At 43.1% G+C, this 15,970-nt stretch overlaps 1 protein-coding gene across 1 annotated transcript in view; it reads left to right on the top strand.

The window, feature by feature from the left end:
- VPS26A (VPS26 retromer complex component A) overlaps nt 1–15,970 on the top strand; it is a 260,399-nt gene that overhangs the window by 81,704 nt on the left and 162,725 nt on the right. Inside the window, exon 4 of the mRNA XM_078643202.1 lies at nt 7,072–7,228. Within this exon, the coding sequence (XP_078499328.1) occupies nt 7,072–7,228 (157 nt within the window). The remainder of the gene's footprint in view (nt 1–7,071; nt 7,229–15,970) is intronic.

Here is a 15,970-nt window from a genome sequence, read left to right as displayed (position 1 = left end):
AGACACAAAAAAGATCAGTAAACCTGACATTACGGAAGCTAAGATTAGCCCCTAACAACATCTACCTACGAGCAGAGCTGAAACACCAAAGGGCCGTGCTCAATCGAACAAAATGGAACATTAAAAAAGACGCTGAAAATGATGTTTGGGCAAAATTACTACACAACACCAAAACCAACAACAGTGCCCGCTTCTGGCAATCAGTGAATAGGATCTTGCGCCCACAGCACACAGATTTACGATCTCACATCACGGAAGAGACTTGGATTAATTACCTTTCCAGTCACTTCAATGACCCTTCAGAGTACGCAGGAGCACAAAAAAGGATCAACAAGAGCACAGAAACGTACATGCCTGCGACATTGGGTCAGGGTGCTCAAGGCTTACTTACCAACAACCAAGACACCTCTAGAACTCAGCGGATAGCCTCAATGAAAAAACAGATAACCAAAGGCAGGAAAGAAGGTGCCCCAGAACCAAATGGGATCCCACCAGCCCTTTTTAAAGCAAAAAACACAGAGTGGGCGGAGATCATGCAAACCCTATTCATGGAAGTTAGGCTTCTAAATAGAATCCCAGAATCCTGTAGGGGGTCGACGATCGTCCCCATTTATAAAAAAGGAGACAAGATGGACCCAAACAACTATCGATTAGTAGCCCTCCTTAACAACGAGGCAAAATACTTCGCGGGCACCATCTTAGAGGAGATCGCACGTTGGGCTGAGTCAAATCTGATCATACCACTGAACCAGACCGGTTTTAGGAAAAAGACCGGCACAGTAACCAACATCCTTGCCATTTCACTAATTATAGATGCAGCAAAAATCGAAAAAATTCCGCTGCATTTGTGTTACATCGACTTCAGTGCCGCATTCGACAACATCGAGAGAGACAGACTATGGGGGAAACTGGCACAATGGGGCATACCATAGCCGATTTTAAACATGCTGAAGCTTCTTCACACTGACACCTGGGTGCAGGTGAAGCTAGGAAGCAGCACCCATCTGTCCTCAAAAGTTCGCCCCACCAAAGGACTTAAACAAGGGTGCGTGCTCGCTCCAATATTGTTCAACCTCTTTATGGTGGATTTACCAAGACTACTCGATACCTGCAATTCCCATTCCCCGAGGATGGGAGGGAAAACTCTTGAGTAATCTTCTGTACGCCGATGACGTTGTACTACTCAGCCATACCTACATTGGTCTCCAGCAGCTTCTAATGGAAATGCATAATTATGCAATGGAAAACAACTTAAAAATAAACCTGAGCAAGACTCGTACGATGTCAATCAACATCAACAAAAAACAACAGAAGACCTGGTCTCTTGGCGGACTAAAAATCAAGCCAGCTAGTGAGTATAAATACTTGGGAGTTACTTTTGACAGAGAAGGCTCATTTACACAGCAGATGCAGGAAACAAGAAGGAGAGGAGCACTGATTGCCGTGACGTTGAAAAATTTAGCTACCCATCTGATGGGACCGACCCTGACCCCCTATCTGAAAGTCATTCAGGCGAAACTACTCCCTTCGATCACCTATGGCAGCGAGGCCTTGCGGGGAAGAAACTCCAAAAACCTGGACAACCTACAGGTTAAAGCTTACAGAACAATGCTTTCACTCCCGCTCCACACTTCGCCGGCTCAAATAAGACTGGAGTTCGGCTTGCAAAAACAAGATTAGCCAGGCATGGAGCATATATTATTTGCTGCCATAACTCAGCACCGCCACTACAGACACATTAAACTCTTCGCTATTGCAGGACATACAAGGCAGGGACGCATCTCAGGCAAGAACTTACTTGCAGGCAGCGCTGGGAGCGACCAAACTCGCTGCGCTTTGGGACATGCAACTCGGGCACAACACTTTTAAAAAACTAGTTTGGAAATATGTCAAATCACTTTCCTTACTAGAGGACAAGGTTGCTTTTTCCAAAAGATCTCATGCATGGATGACCCTCAACTCGTACAAGTCTTTGACACCACAATCATACTTTAGTGAGGGTTACCCAAAAGCCACAAAAATGAGGTTCCTGAAATACAGATTAGGGATTCTGCCAAGTACAGAGTATCCCCCACCATGGCTCAGGATAGAGGGCAACGAGGCCTGTCCGTTATGCAACTCAAAGAAGGGTGACATTCTCCATATGACCTGTTTCTGTGAAGAACTACAAAAAGCCCGCCAACTGCTCCTTAAGGACCAGTTTAAGCAGAAAGGGATCAGCACCAGAATGCATGCGTTACTCGCCTGCCTGAATCCTGCAAATACTAAATTGAACTGCAGGTATGTCAAATTTATCACGATGGTCGAGCAAAGATTTCCAAGACCGCCAAAACCGGGGACCAACAACACAGATACAGGCTAACAAGTAGACGGACAGAAGAAAGTAAGGGAACCCATTGTTCCGTCTTTGTAAAAAGGCGCATGGACAGCCACACTGTACCTTTTAATCGTACGTTTATTGTTTTTTAATGGTTTTAAAGTATGATATTTTATGATCCTTTTGTAACATGTTTTGCACTGGTTTTAATTAACTATGCATAATAAACTTTACCTTACCTTACCTCTAGAAGGGTGGAATGCTACCCCCGCTGCCAGAACTGGCGGGGGGTAGTATTCCAAAGTGTTTGACACATTACAAGACATGTTTTGATAAAGCCAAACCAAAGTAAGCATTAACCGTGAGGATTATAATGCACTTAAGAGTATATGGTATGGCCATATCATAGAACAGCTATAAGGAGATGGTTCCGAAAGCTGCAGAGGGGTTCAGCTCATGCTAGGGCACCCTCTCACACAAAACCAAGCACTCTGCCTCCAGGATTGCCAAGGCCTGCCATAGGAGTGACTTATAGGTTAATAGGAGTCTATATATATATATATATATATATATATATATATATATATATATATATATATATATATATGGAGAGAGAGAGATAGATAGATAGATAGATAGATAGATAGATAGATATAGGTATACTATATCTAAGTAAGGGGTGATTACACCACCTTACCCAGGCTGCAAGTAGAGACCTGTGGTGTCAGTTTGGAAGGCTAACCAGGGGTGGCACAATACATGCTGCAGCCCCTAGTAGGCCTCTGGGCGCCCTATGCCCTGGGTACCTAAGGTACCATAGACAGGGGCTCACAAGGGTGCCTCAGTAACCAATCTGTTATATACCTAAAGTACATGGTATCAATTTAGAGAGAGAGCAGCTAGGCCGTGGCTGATTAGCAGGGCCACAGCCATACTAAAATCGAAAAACCAGTGAAGCACAGGAAGAAGTGGGGGTAACCATAGGAAGCAGACCCTACTCTCCTACAAGCACTTCCCTTACAGTGCCCAGGAATGGACTTGGGCACTGTAGGGGTACAGGGCTCATGCACCTGTACCCTCACCACTGGCTTAGGGCACCCAGCTAGAGGGGTGACTGATGTGTGCCAGGGTAGTGGTTTGTGGGCATGGCACACAGGGATATGTGCCATGTCGACTCTTCACTTTGTTCTGCACCAAGACACGCAGCCTGCAAAGGCAGTGTGTGAGTGTCAGGGTACAGGGCCTCTAAGGGTGGCACAATAAGTGTGGCAGCCCTTAGAGGCATTCTCTGGTCACAGTGCCTTGGGTACCATTTACCAGGAACTGACATGTGGCCGGAGATGCCAATTGGGTTTAGGCTTCAATGCAATTTTAGGGAAGGAACATAGTCCCTGGGTACCTGATTAGCAGGAGCCCAGGGCACACCCAGTCAAAGAACATCAGCAATTCAGCAGAAAGTGGGGGCGTACAATGCAGAAAGAGGGCACTTTCTCACACATGTCCTTTGTCCAGTTTCACACCTGAACGGGAGCCAATGGCTCCATGAACTGGTTCCATCTGGAGTATGCAATGAGGGCACCAAATGTGCCCTTCAAAGCAGTCTAGTTGTGCTGGCAAGCATCCCCACCCGTTCCCAATACACCAAGTTCTTTACCCAAGAGAAGACTAATAGGGGGAGAACCAACTACTAACATGGGGTACTAAACCAGGGTGGTTGACGAGAGGGGAAAGAAGGGGGTTGAGCCGGTGTATGTTGATGTTGACTGAGTAGCTGGGCTACAGGCCTAGGCGAGGGAGTACTAGGGACTAATAAGAGGGCTGAAGTTGTGCCAATTGTGTAGCATTGGTAGAGTTTTTGAGAAGGAACACTGGTGCTGGGGACCTGGTTAGATGGAACCCAGTATTCTTCAGTCAAAGGTGCATCAAATACCGGGCAAAAAGTGGGAGATACTGCAAAAAGTGCCCAGCTTCCTACAATCCCTTTCTGTGATTGCCTGCCACAACTAGTTTTTTTTAGATTGAAATGTTATGTTTAAACTGACATTTTCACCTAACTATAATATCAATTTAACCTTGGGTTTTTCAGTGAATTTCTACGTTTTTTTATAATGTAAAGTAAGATATCATTACACTGTACTATAACATCAATGTAACCTTAGATTGTTTTTAGTACATTTCTAGTTATTTTTATTGTAAAATAATATTTTATTACTGTGATTAATTATGCCAACTGCCCTCCGTTCATGGCATGTGGTTGGCTGAAGGGCCTGGCCTGTGGCCAAGCTCTGCACCCAATATCCTGCAGGCAACCAACCCACCGCCAGGCTTGGCTTTTGCCCGTGTGCAGCCTATGTTACCCACAGGGTCTGACCTGTGGCTATGCTCTGCTCCAACCCCCAGGAGGCGTCCCCACCCTGCTTGAGGGTTGGCTCTAGTGCCAACCACCTGACCGCTGCAGACAAATCCACCACAGACACCTACTGTCGCTTTTTTTCTTTAAAAAAAACAACCTTTTATTGCAAAGGAATCTCACCTCACTTGGGTCCTGTGCTCTCCACGCAACTGGAGTTAAGCTACCCTGGTTGATGAGGGGTGAAACCCAGAAACCGGTCTTGGGTTTCTTGTTTCCAGTCCAGTGAGAACCTGGCCTGCAGTTCGGGCTGGACTATTCCAATTGGATGCAGGGTCAAGACTGATTTGCATATGGCTGGGTTCAAACTGGAATGGCATAGTCAGCAAAAGAACGATGGATTTAGGTCCAGATCTCTGTACTGGGGTGAGTGTATGACATTGTTCTGCATTCTGTCCAACAATTGTTCTTTTTGCATGTATCTCCTCTGTGTGCATTAATCACAACCCTCTTTCCCATTAGTTCCATTGTGTGCGTGTCTAAATTCTATTCCTTTCAGTGACTAATTTTCATATTTGTCCATCTTTTTGGTGAGTAGTTTATGTCCCTGGCGACTCACCCTGTTAAATGTACTATTGCTCCTCTGTTTATTTTGTCACGTTTTTCAATTCTTTTTCTGTTTCTATTTTCCTTTGGTTTCTGTAGTCTGCTTGTTTTGGTAGGCATTGGGAAAACCGACGCCGGGCGCTTTATGGAATGTTTCTGTTTAGCGAGTTTCATTGCTGCATTGGTTTGTTCACCGACTCTCCAACTCCCTTACTTATAATGCAAGTTTTCCTTTTTAAAACACATAATAGTTTGAGTTGTTTTATACTTTGTTGGTGTTGGCTTTTTGCATTAGACTCAGGGTAACACTCCCCATGAGCTTCTTTACATGTTGTTTGCTATTAAACCTACAGAAGCCCTGCGGAACCTGCAAATGGTTTATTTTATCTATTTTTTTGTATTTTGATAGACACAGGGAAAACCGACGTTGGGTACTTTATGGAATGTTTTCGTTTCTCTACTCCCCACAGGAGGCTCTCACTGCATACCGTTAGGAGTAAATACTACTTTTCTGTCTCTGAAAGGTTGGAAGGGCTGGATCTCTGTCAGTATAGGGCACGTTATTTGTGTTTCATTTTTTTTGTAAATTATTTTACATTACTCATAAAAATAAACAAGTACGGCTGTGGCACATAAAACAGAACTTCCTGTGCCACTGACCTTGTCCCAACCCTTCCAGCTTTTCACACGGAATACCATGGTATCCACTTTTCACAAAAGAGTTAGTTCTTCCTTTCCAGGCGATTCTCACGAGTCCATCTAACTTAGCTGATGAAAGAACGCACCTATACTGTAGTTGAGTTCTCCTTTCCTGTGCTGTGGTGTGAAGACAACCCACCTTCACTATTGCTACCCTCATCCATTTTGAAAAATATACCCAACCATTTTAGATGTGCTCCCTTGCTTGTATGATCTTGTTAAACGGGATTGTACTTCAGGGGCAAAAATTAAGACCTTGTATCCCTCCTTGGAGTGGGCACTCCATCATTCCGAGTGGCGCGGAGTGGAATGAGTGGGCCATTCGTCCCCCATCCAGATTTGGGGGTTGCAGGATCAACACACCCAGGTATACTGGCTGGGAGGTCCTGCCAGGAAAATCCTTTGAGAAAGGGCTGGATTGCAGTCTGGACCCACTCCCTGGCGTCTGTCCATTCTTCAGACAAGGCATGGGGGTAGCATGTAATGCTTCCTCTACCCAGCAGCATTCTCCCGTTCTGTTCCCTCCCCTCAAAAGCTCCAAACCCCCCCTCCTCCCCCCCAGTCTCCACCGTGCTGCAGTCCCCTACACATATTTACCAACTTATCAGATGCCTGTGTACATGATTCAGATCACTTGTTCGAGCCTTGATGAAGTAGACTCTGCCTTTCAATTCCCGCAGATCAATAAAATAATCTTGATGTGGATGATAGTATTACTGCGATTGACAGTGTTACAAAATGACAGACTTGCAGCAAGCAATATTTGTGTTTGAGCCTTTAATATTGAATGCATTGTGCACAGTCCATGGAGTAAATGGATCACTGTAACAGGTATCCTTACTAGTAGATTGCTGTGTATTTATTGTTTCAAGTCACGTGTCTATTGTTTTAACTATGTAAAGATTTTTTATGTATATTTGTGCTGGTATTTTGCTCTGTACTTTTATGGATATTCTATATCCGAATAACGATAATTGAAAAAAAAATAGATTTCTCATTATTTTCAAGTTGCTTTGGACTTTTACTGCCTTCAGTTCTCAATGTTTTGTACCATGTTCCAGTTTCAATCGCATTTAATTTTTTAATTGTATTTGTTTAGAACTGTTCAGTGACAAGAGCAATACTCATGAGTTTGTCAATCTGGTGAAAGAACTCGCTTTACCTGGAGAATTAACCCAAAGCAGAAGTTATGATTTTGAATTCATGCAAGTTGAAAAACCATATGAATCCTACATTGGTGCCAATGTTAGACTAAGGTATGTGTATACAGTTCGAATATAATCTTAAAAATAAAATAACAACTCTTTGATAATTCTGGTTCATATTACAAAAGCTAATCAGCGAGCGAGAGTCTCCAAAAAAGAGAGCTTCTCTAAGGTTCAGTATTACTTTGCTTATTACTGACATAAGGATCACCCAAATAATTTTTATAAGCCATACTATAAGAAGTTTGCCTAATCCTCTGCCCTTTGGTCTCTTCTAAAGAATTATTTTTTCATTTTTTAAAACTGTTTTTATTATTTTCGTTCATAGCATCGGCAAGACAATCATAATGTACACATTCATATATTACAATAAGCTTACATAACTCGTGACATAAATCTTCATCGTATTCCGCTTTCAACCAGCTGATCACGCTTCGAACCGTAGGCGGCCTCTCTAGCCCAATTCCCCTACCCTTCTCCAAAATCTTCATCTGAACTATCCTCATCAGAATCCGGTATTGGCTCGCAAATATCCCCCTATATGTGTTCCATGCTGTCCATATTTTAGTCCATTTCTGGGGGCATATCCGGTTTACATTAACAGTTCTCTGTCAACATAATGAGGTCCATATCTTTACACCAGGCCGCCAGCGATGGCAGTTCTACAGCCCCCCATTTTTGCGCTATATTTCGCTTTGCTACCATTAGGCCCAACGTTACTCACGTCTGCCCATGTCGTGTTAGATCATTGGGTTCCCACACATTCAGGAGGCATCTGCGCGGCTCTGGCACGAGTGACATGCCCATCGTCTGTGATATTGTTCGCAGTACCTTCCGCCTGTAGTCGGCTTAAAGAATTATTTTTTAATGTGCTCAGCAGACATGCTCTCCCAACACTTCCATTTTTTCCCTATTTGTATCTGTTTTCTTCTGTTGGTTGCGATTTAAAAAATATATGTTTTTATAGTTTATGAGCAAAGTGTTGGGTAAAGGTAAAGGGGCCAGAATAGTAAAGTCAGTCCAAGTTTTCAGTGCTTGACCCTTGAAGAGCTGTATTTCTGATTGATTCAAAAACTGCAGTGCGTGCACGATATACATTATGTTCTTAGGCAAATAACTGCAAACCTCATATGGATTTAAAACAAACTCCGTTTGCTGTGAAGACTGAAAGGCCAGGTTTAATGGTGAAATTGGACAAGGTTTCACATTGATACTGTGTTATAAGCAAAGGAAGCCCACAAATGCCTTTTTTTCACAAGGACAAAGGGCTTCTTATGCTCAACAGTAACATTTGTATACATAACTCAGAACGGAGACTTCTGCATTCTGTGTCCTTATCTTGTAAAAAGCAACGAATTTGCAGACCCCTGCATCTCTCTGTGCTGCCTTTAGGGCATTCAGGCACTGACTGAATGTCCAGCCCAGAAATCAATCCCTGCTGATTTTGTGAATCCTGCCTCTAGGGTACTCAAGGACAGGCAGATAGCCCAGTGAGCATTTTGCACCTGTGTCCCTCCACATGCTGCCCCTGGTCTTAATAGAGACAGGGCACTTAGAGCTAAGGCTTGCTGGGCTTACAATCCTGATTGCTAAGTTTCTGGCAGACGGAGACCTAGAACGGTCTGATGTTGAAGCTAAGGGCGGAGACTTTAGGCTAAAGGCCTGTTTGAGACTGGTCGCGACAAGGGCCATAAATGCTGCCCATTTTCTCATTCAGTAATACCCACCCCACCCACCGCACCATCCACATCCACAGAGTAACACACTCACACCAAATGTACACCACACACTTAGTTCAAACAAACCCTATGCACAAATCAATGTACCAGCATACACTGCAAAACAACACAAACCATATCTGTATACCCTTCTATCCCAGCTACCACACATTTCCACCATCACCTACAAATAATACACAACTCTCTTATACCACTAACCAATCCACTCATCACTAACCCAAACAAAATCAATACCATACATAACTACAACCCATCCAAACACACACTCTCCACTCTTATTACTCCTAACAGACCCCTTTTTATGCTTAACAACCCCCTACTCATCCCACCATCATTAGTCCAACCAACACCCTTCTCTTCTTTCTACCCCAATAGCACAACACCACAACACTTATATGCCACAGCGCTACACTTTTTAACTCTTGCAGCAAACAGGTCTAAAACAAACAGTCTTAAATCTACTTCATCCCCTCCTAAACACAACATACACTCTACTCACAAAAAACATCACCACCCCCTTTACCTTACAACTTCCACTCACCAACAATACTATACAAACAAATCCATCTGATAAAACAAATACATCAACACCTCTTTTCACTACTCCTCAAAAACAAAACATATCATGCACATCAGCACAATAAAATCTCGTAAACACAACACCTCATATAATACTTACTAACAAAATACAATCATACACCCACCTTTCAAACTGCACAAATGAACAAACTCCAATGCCAAGCTTTCTCTCTTCCACCACACCTAACAGACACACATACACCAACACAGCAACTCTCTTCCTCTCATCCATTGGACAATTTAGAACCTTACTAATGACTCACATGCTGAACCACCACCACTGACTCATACACCTTCCACCTTAAACATACGCAAACAATATAAACAGCGTTCCACACATCACAACTTTGCTTCTTCATGTCTACAGCAGAACAAGGTTACACCACAAAAACAGCACACCAACTCACACTCGAACACCGTTCCCCCCCCACCCCCACCTACGCATGCAGACCCATCAAAATGCCTTCTTAGCCTCCTGGACGAGGAACACATTACAGAACAGCTACACGATTGCTATCCTCATACAGCTAATACCAGCACTAAAAACACACCTGCTACTAACCCATACAATACTGATCACTCTTCTACAAAACAAAGTCTCACTGTCCGCAAAACACATTCTCTAAACTGTCTACTAATAAATGCTCAATCGCTCTCTAAAAACAAACTTCAGATCTACGACCTTCTCACTGATGCAAAACTAGACATACTAATCATATTTGAATCATGGTTGGGAGTTGATCTGGCTCCAGTCCTGCATCAAGCCATTCCTCTAGGCTTTCAAACGATCACCCAAAATCGTATAGGCAAAAAAGGAGGTGGTCTAGCTGTTGTGTTCAAGCAAACATTACATATCACTAAAGTTGACAACATCTCCATAAAGAATTGTGAGGCTCATCTAACAAGATGCAGTCCTACACCGTCTTCCTCTTCCTCGTGCTCCACCTAGCAAATCGACATTCCCATACCCACTTCTAGACAAAGTGTCAAATCTGATAACAATACACTCCAAACTGTGCGTTCTGGGTGACCTCAACATTTGGTTTGACGAACCCAATATGACCCATTCAAAAACAATAATCACTGGCCTAGACTCACTGAACCTGCATCAGATTGTCCAAAAAACCCACACACATTCCTGGACATATCCTAGATGTTATTTTTGCTAATACCAAACTAGTTAGCTTTCAAACTATAACTCCAGTCATATGGTCAGACCACCAATTGCTTGCTTTCAAACATAAAACAACACTAAACGACACACCTAAAACCACCTTACATGCATCCACCTTTCGACCATGGAACTAACTCAATCTGGAACACTTAGAAACACCAGTAATATCCAGTACAGATCTGGAAACAATAACTTATGTTAAAACAACTATGAGTGGCTACAGGAAACTTTTGATATCCTGATACCACTCAAAACCACACAACAGAACAAAGAACAAGGGAAAACCAGCACCATGGAAAAATACAGAGATAAAACTACACCTTGGAAAGCTGCAAAATTGCCTGGCTCAAAACAAAAACAAACGAAGCAAACTTCACCTACAGAAAATTAATAGCTTATACAACTCCGCTATCAAAAAAGCAAAGAAAACGTACCATTCAGACAGAATTCAGAATGCTAAATGTGCAAATAAAGAATTCTATAAAATGCTGAATGAATTTTGTAAACCAAATTGTCTAGAAGGAACTTTTTCCATTACTCAAGATTTCACTGGCAAATCATTATACGGACAAAGCAGACACATTGGACTAGTACTTAAGACAGAGACAGAGACAAAGCACAAGCACTAACCCTTTTACTAAACAACAATCCAAGAATACTCCAACCCAGCCTCTCCGTTCCTTCCAACACATTTTACACAAAGAATTTATGGACCTGGTCAAAGCAAGCAGGCCTGCCGGCAGCCCTTCTGACCCATGTCCACCACAAACCTTCAAGAGTATTCTTCTAACAACCTCTGCTGCCACTCCAGTAAAGAAAATCATCAACGATTCCTTAACTACTGGAATATTTCTAGAAGAACTCAAAAAGTCATACATATGCCCTTTACTGAAGAAATCAAACTTGGACCCGCTGAACCCTGGCAACTACAGACCCAATTCTAATGGACCTTTCCCGGGCAAACCCCTAGAGAGAGCAGCGTTCGCCCAGATGTTGCAATTCATTGAAGAGAATGCCATACTGTCAGACTTCCAAACAGGATTTCGTCCTGGAAGAGGCACAGAATCTGCCCTCCTTGCCATTTGGGATGACCTGAAGAACACAGTTGACCGCTACGGGGTTGCTGCACTACTCCTCTTGGACCTCTCAGCTGCCTTTGACACGGTTGACCATGACACTCTGATACAAAGACTATATGAAGCCGTCATAGAGGGGGCTGCTTTAGACCAGATCACTTCCTACCTTAAAAACATAACTAATGTCCTCCACACCGCACCTTTCTCATCCAAACCGTACTCCACAAAAGCTGGGGTCCCACAAGGCTCTATCATCTCGCTCATGCTTTTCAACATCTACATGAAGTAATTACCGTTACTGATCAATACATTTTAACTCATGTGCTATAACTATGCAGATGACACGCAAATACTCCTTCAACTGGAATACCTAGAAGACATTGGAAACTCGCCTGTTTTCAGTATTCTCAGAGCTGTGGATCAACGTATGACTTGGAGCCATCTCAAATTGAATGCTTTCCAAATGAAAATTCTCACGTGTGGTGATTGGAAACATTATGACCCGTTTGCCGCCTGGCCTGATGAACTGGGATCACCGTCTAAAGTATCGAAGGAACTAAGAAACCTCGGAATGACCATTGGCCTCAACCTATCGACGATTTGCACAAGTGGACAAACTAGCAAGATCAAGCTTTGGCACTATAACAATTCTGCGACTAATCTGCCCCTATTTGAGATTCCCACGCAAGGTCCAAGCTACCATCTCCCTTGTTCTGTCCAAACTCGATTACGCCAATACCCTCTACCACGGATCACCTTTAACGACTATGAAAAGACTACAACGGATTCAAAACTCGGCTACCAGACTATTCTTGCATATCAAACCGCAAGACCACATCTCCCCTGCCTTGGAAGCCCTGCATTGGTTACCAGTTGCCAGAAGATCCACGTTCAAGCTGCTTTGTATCACCCACAAAGCCATACATGGAATGGGACCACTTTTCATCAGGAATAAAATCACCGAACACATTCATCATAGGAACCTCCGCTCTAGAGTCGCACCTCGCCTCAAAATCCCAAGATACAAGAAAAAAAACATGGGTGGCACATCCTTCTCTGTTCAAGCAGCCAAAATATGGAAGTCTTTACTTCCCAACATAAGATATACCGACAACCTCATTATCTTCAGAAAGCTACTCAAGACTTGGCTCTTTCCCCACATAAGCACCATAAGCAAACAGAAAAATCCAGCATATCCCTCTGTATATACGCATTTATTTGTACTATAAATATGTACCTATGTATGTGTATTGCTTTGTATTAACATGTGGAATAATTGTTTAAAAAAAAAAAAAATAAACACTTGAAAAAAAGAGTTTATCTAATGCATCTTTAATCTACTTAAACTCACATCCTTTATGCATCTATATACCTTCCATGTACTTGGGTCTATATATTTCTTTCCTCCCCCCAAAAATATATATTATATGCATTACCTAATTTCTCAACCTATACCTCTATTAATATCTATAATCTACATATAATTACTTCCTTTATGCATCTCTAAATGTTCCATGTACTTATGAATCTATATATTTGTTACTTATCCAATGCACTATCCTATTTTCACCCTATACCTCTCTCAATATATCTTCTACCTTAACTCTGACTCATCTGAAACCACTTTCTACTGCTCTTTCCAATGCACTAGCCTATTTCTCACCCTATACCTCTATCAATATATCCACCACCTCCACTCTCATTCATCCCAAACCCCATATCACTACTATGATCCCCAAATTAGCCTTTCTAGACTCTCCCCTACTCTACCCCTTCTTGCACCACCTGACACCTCTTTTACTATACTGATCCCCCAAAGCAAGCCTTTCTAAACTCTTTCCTCTGACTCTTCCCCTCCACATCTCTTTTAACTCATACCAAACCTCCCACTACTGCTATGACCTCCCCCCAAAAAAAGACTAACACCTTCACTCTTCTATTCCTCCACTAATCTTTTCAATTGAAATAAATGACTAACATGTCCACTTCTTAAATTTCATATTTCACTATACTAATTCACCACTAATCCTTTATGGGTTCCAGAGTAGCGTGCTACTCGCCGAAAAAAGCACTTCAACACCTCATTAGGGGTAGCAAGCGCTATATAAATGCAAACCTTTTCCCTTTTCTATCTCTCCGCTATCATTCTCAATCCAAATAACTGACTAATATCCACCACACAAATTATTTTCATACTTCACTATAGTAATTCACCACTAATCCTTTATGGGTTCTGTAGTAGCATGCTATTCGCAGAAAAAGCGCTTCAACACCCAAGACTTTTAACAAAGGTTTATGATCCGCAAATCTTTTACCCCTTCTCAAAAGTTCTATCAAAGGCTCAATTTTGTGTGAAAAATCTAACACAAACTTCGAATAATATTCAACAAGATCCATAAAGGATCTTAAAGAGTCTCTGTCATGTGGCACCCTTGCATTCACGATGGCACTAACAAGATTTTCCTTAGATCTTATTCCTTCCTTTGTAACCAAATGCCCCAGATACTCTACTTGTTGTGTCATGAACCTGCACTTTTCTCTCCTGTGGAAAATGACTAAAGTCGGTATTCATAAGCGGCGTTCATTTCTGTTCACCATAGCTACTGTTGAGCGTCAAGTAAAAATCATGAAACATTGGCCACACCATCTTGTCCCTTTTGAGGCACCTTCGTGCGCGTAAGTGGCAGCCATTTTGAAAAACCATGGTTTCCCTGCCCAGCGCCGCTAGCTAGCGCGTCTCTCCCTCTGACCTCACAAGCATCCCCCGCGCGCTGATAGCCCCCGCTCTCCCATACCTGAACTATAAAACTCCCCTTCAGCGCGACTCTGCCTCGGAAATGCATTCCGCTCACGGCCAACACCTCCCCATCCTTTGATGAACCCCCTTTTTTCCTCTGTGCCCAACCGTCCTGCCCGTTCCCAGGGCGCCACCTGGCCCTGCGGATACCGTTTATTGGCCCCCTTACAGTAAGCAGCTGCCCCGATTCAAAGGATCTCTGACTGATCAAAGCCCCCTCCACCCCGTGAGATCCGATCAGACACACATTCCGGGAATCGACGGAATGTCCTGGTGTGCGATAGCCATCACCTACTGTGACCGGGTGGGGACTTCTTCTGTAAATGTGTGTGAGAACAGGCCCAAAGTGAGGATTCCGAGGATGTCTTTCCGTACATCAAAGTATTGACAAGAATGTGTTTCATGTAATAAAGCAATAAACCCGTGTATAAGAGGCCAGGCCTCAAGGATGCGTTTAGAGCACCTCGAGAAGATACCCTGTTGTCTGATTTGACGTGTTCTGCTCCGTCGGAATAAACTCCTGTTCCCTGCCTTCCTGTCTCCAGCGCCTGCCTCTTTATTTGGTAACCGTGAGTTGGGTGAGAGGCGGCTAACGCCGGGCAAACCTTGAAAAGGGGTAATCGACCTGATCTGCCTAACCCTTTTTCTACACTCCTCTAAGTTAATCCAGCCTTTGCAATTTTGTCCAACACCATAGCGAGGGTTTGATTGTGTTCAGTATCATCTTTACCAAAGACAAGGATATCATCCTGAAACACAACAGCTTTATCCACCCCTGACAGAATGGGGTTCATTAGTCGCTGTAAAACACTCGCAGCAGAACACAAACCAAACGGGAGCCTGCAAAATTGAAAAGTTCCCTCACCCGTAATGAACGAAGTGAGAGACTTAAATTCAGCACGGAGTTCAACTTGGTGGTAAACACTCCTCATGTCGAGTTTCGTGAAAACTTTCGCACCATCAAGCATCAAAATTAACTCATTAATGTTCGGCAAAGGAAATTTGTCAGTTACAACATTTTCATTTAAACTCCTCAAAGCCACACAGAATCTGAGTTTACTCGTGATAACGACCAGAGATAACCATTCAGCCACCTCTACGGGTTCAATCACTTTATCATCTAGAAGCTGCTGAATGATCTCCTTCACCTTTGCCCTGGCTGCTATAGGAACCCTTCTTGCTCCATGCTTAATGGAAATGGAGTTTTTCTTTAGCTTGATGACATGCTGATAATTTTTGAATCTCCCCAACCTAGGTTCAAATACAACATCAAATTTTTCCAACAATTCATTCAAACTCTGCACCTTGCATGCATTTACACTCATAACTGGAACCTCCACTCTGGGATCCACCTTAATATCCAAGTCATACTGGTGTGGACAACCCAGAATTGGTGGTCCCTCTTCAGCCACATAAACCTTGCCGTGG

The sequence above is a fragment of the Lissotriton helveticus genome, chromosome 5_1 (assembly GCF_964261635.1).
Source record: "Lissotriton helveticus chromosome 5_1, aLisHel1.1, whole genome shotgun sequence".
Lineage (NCBI taxonomy): Eukaryota > Metazoa > Chordata > Amphibia > Caudata > Salamandridae > Lissotriton > Lissotriton helveticus.
Note: the sequence above shows the minus strand (reverse complement) of the source record. Positions and strands in the feature narration are given on the sequence as shown.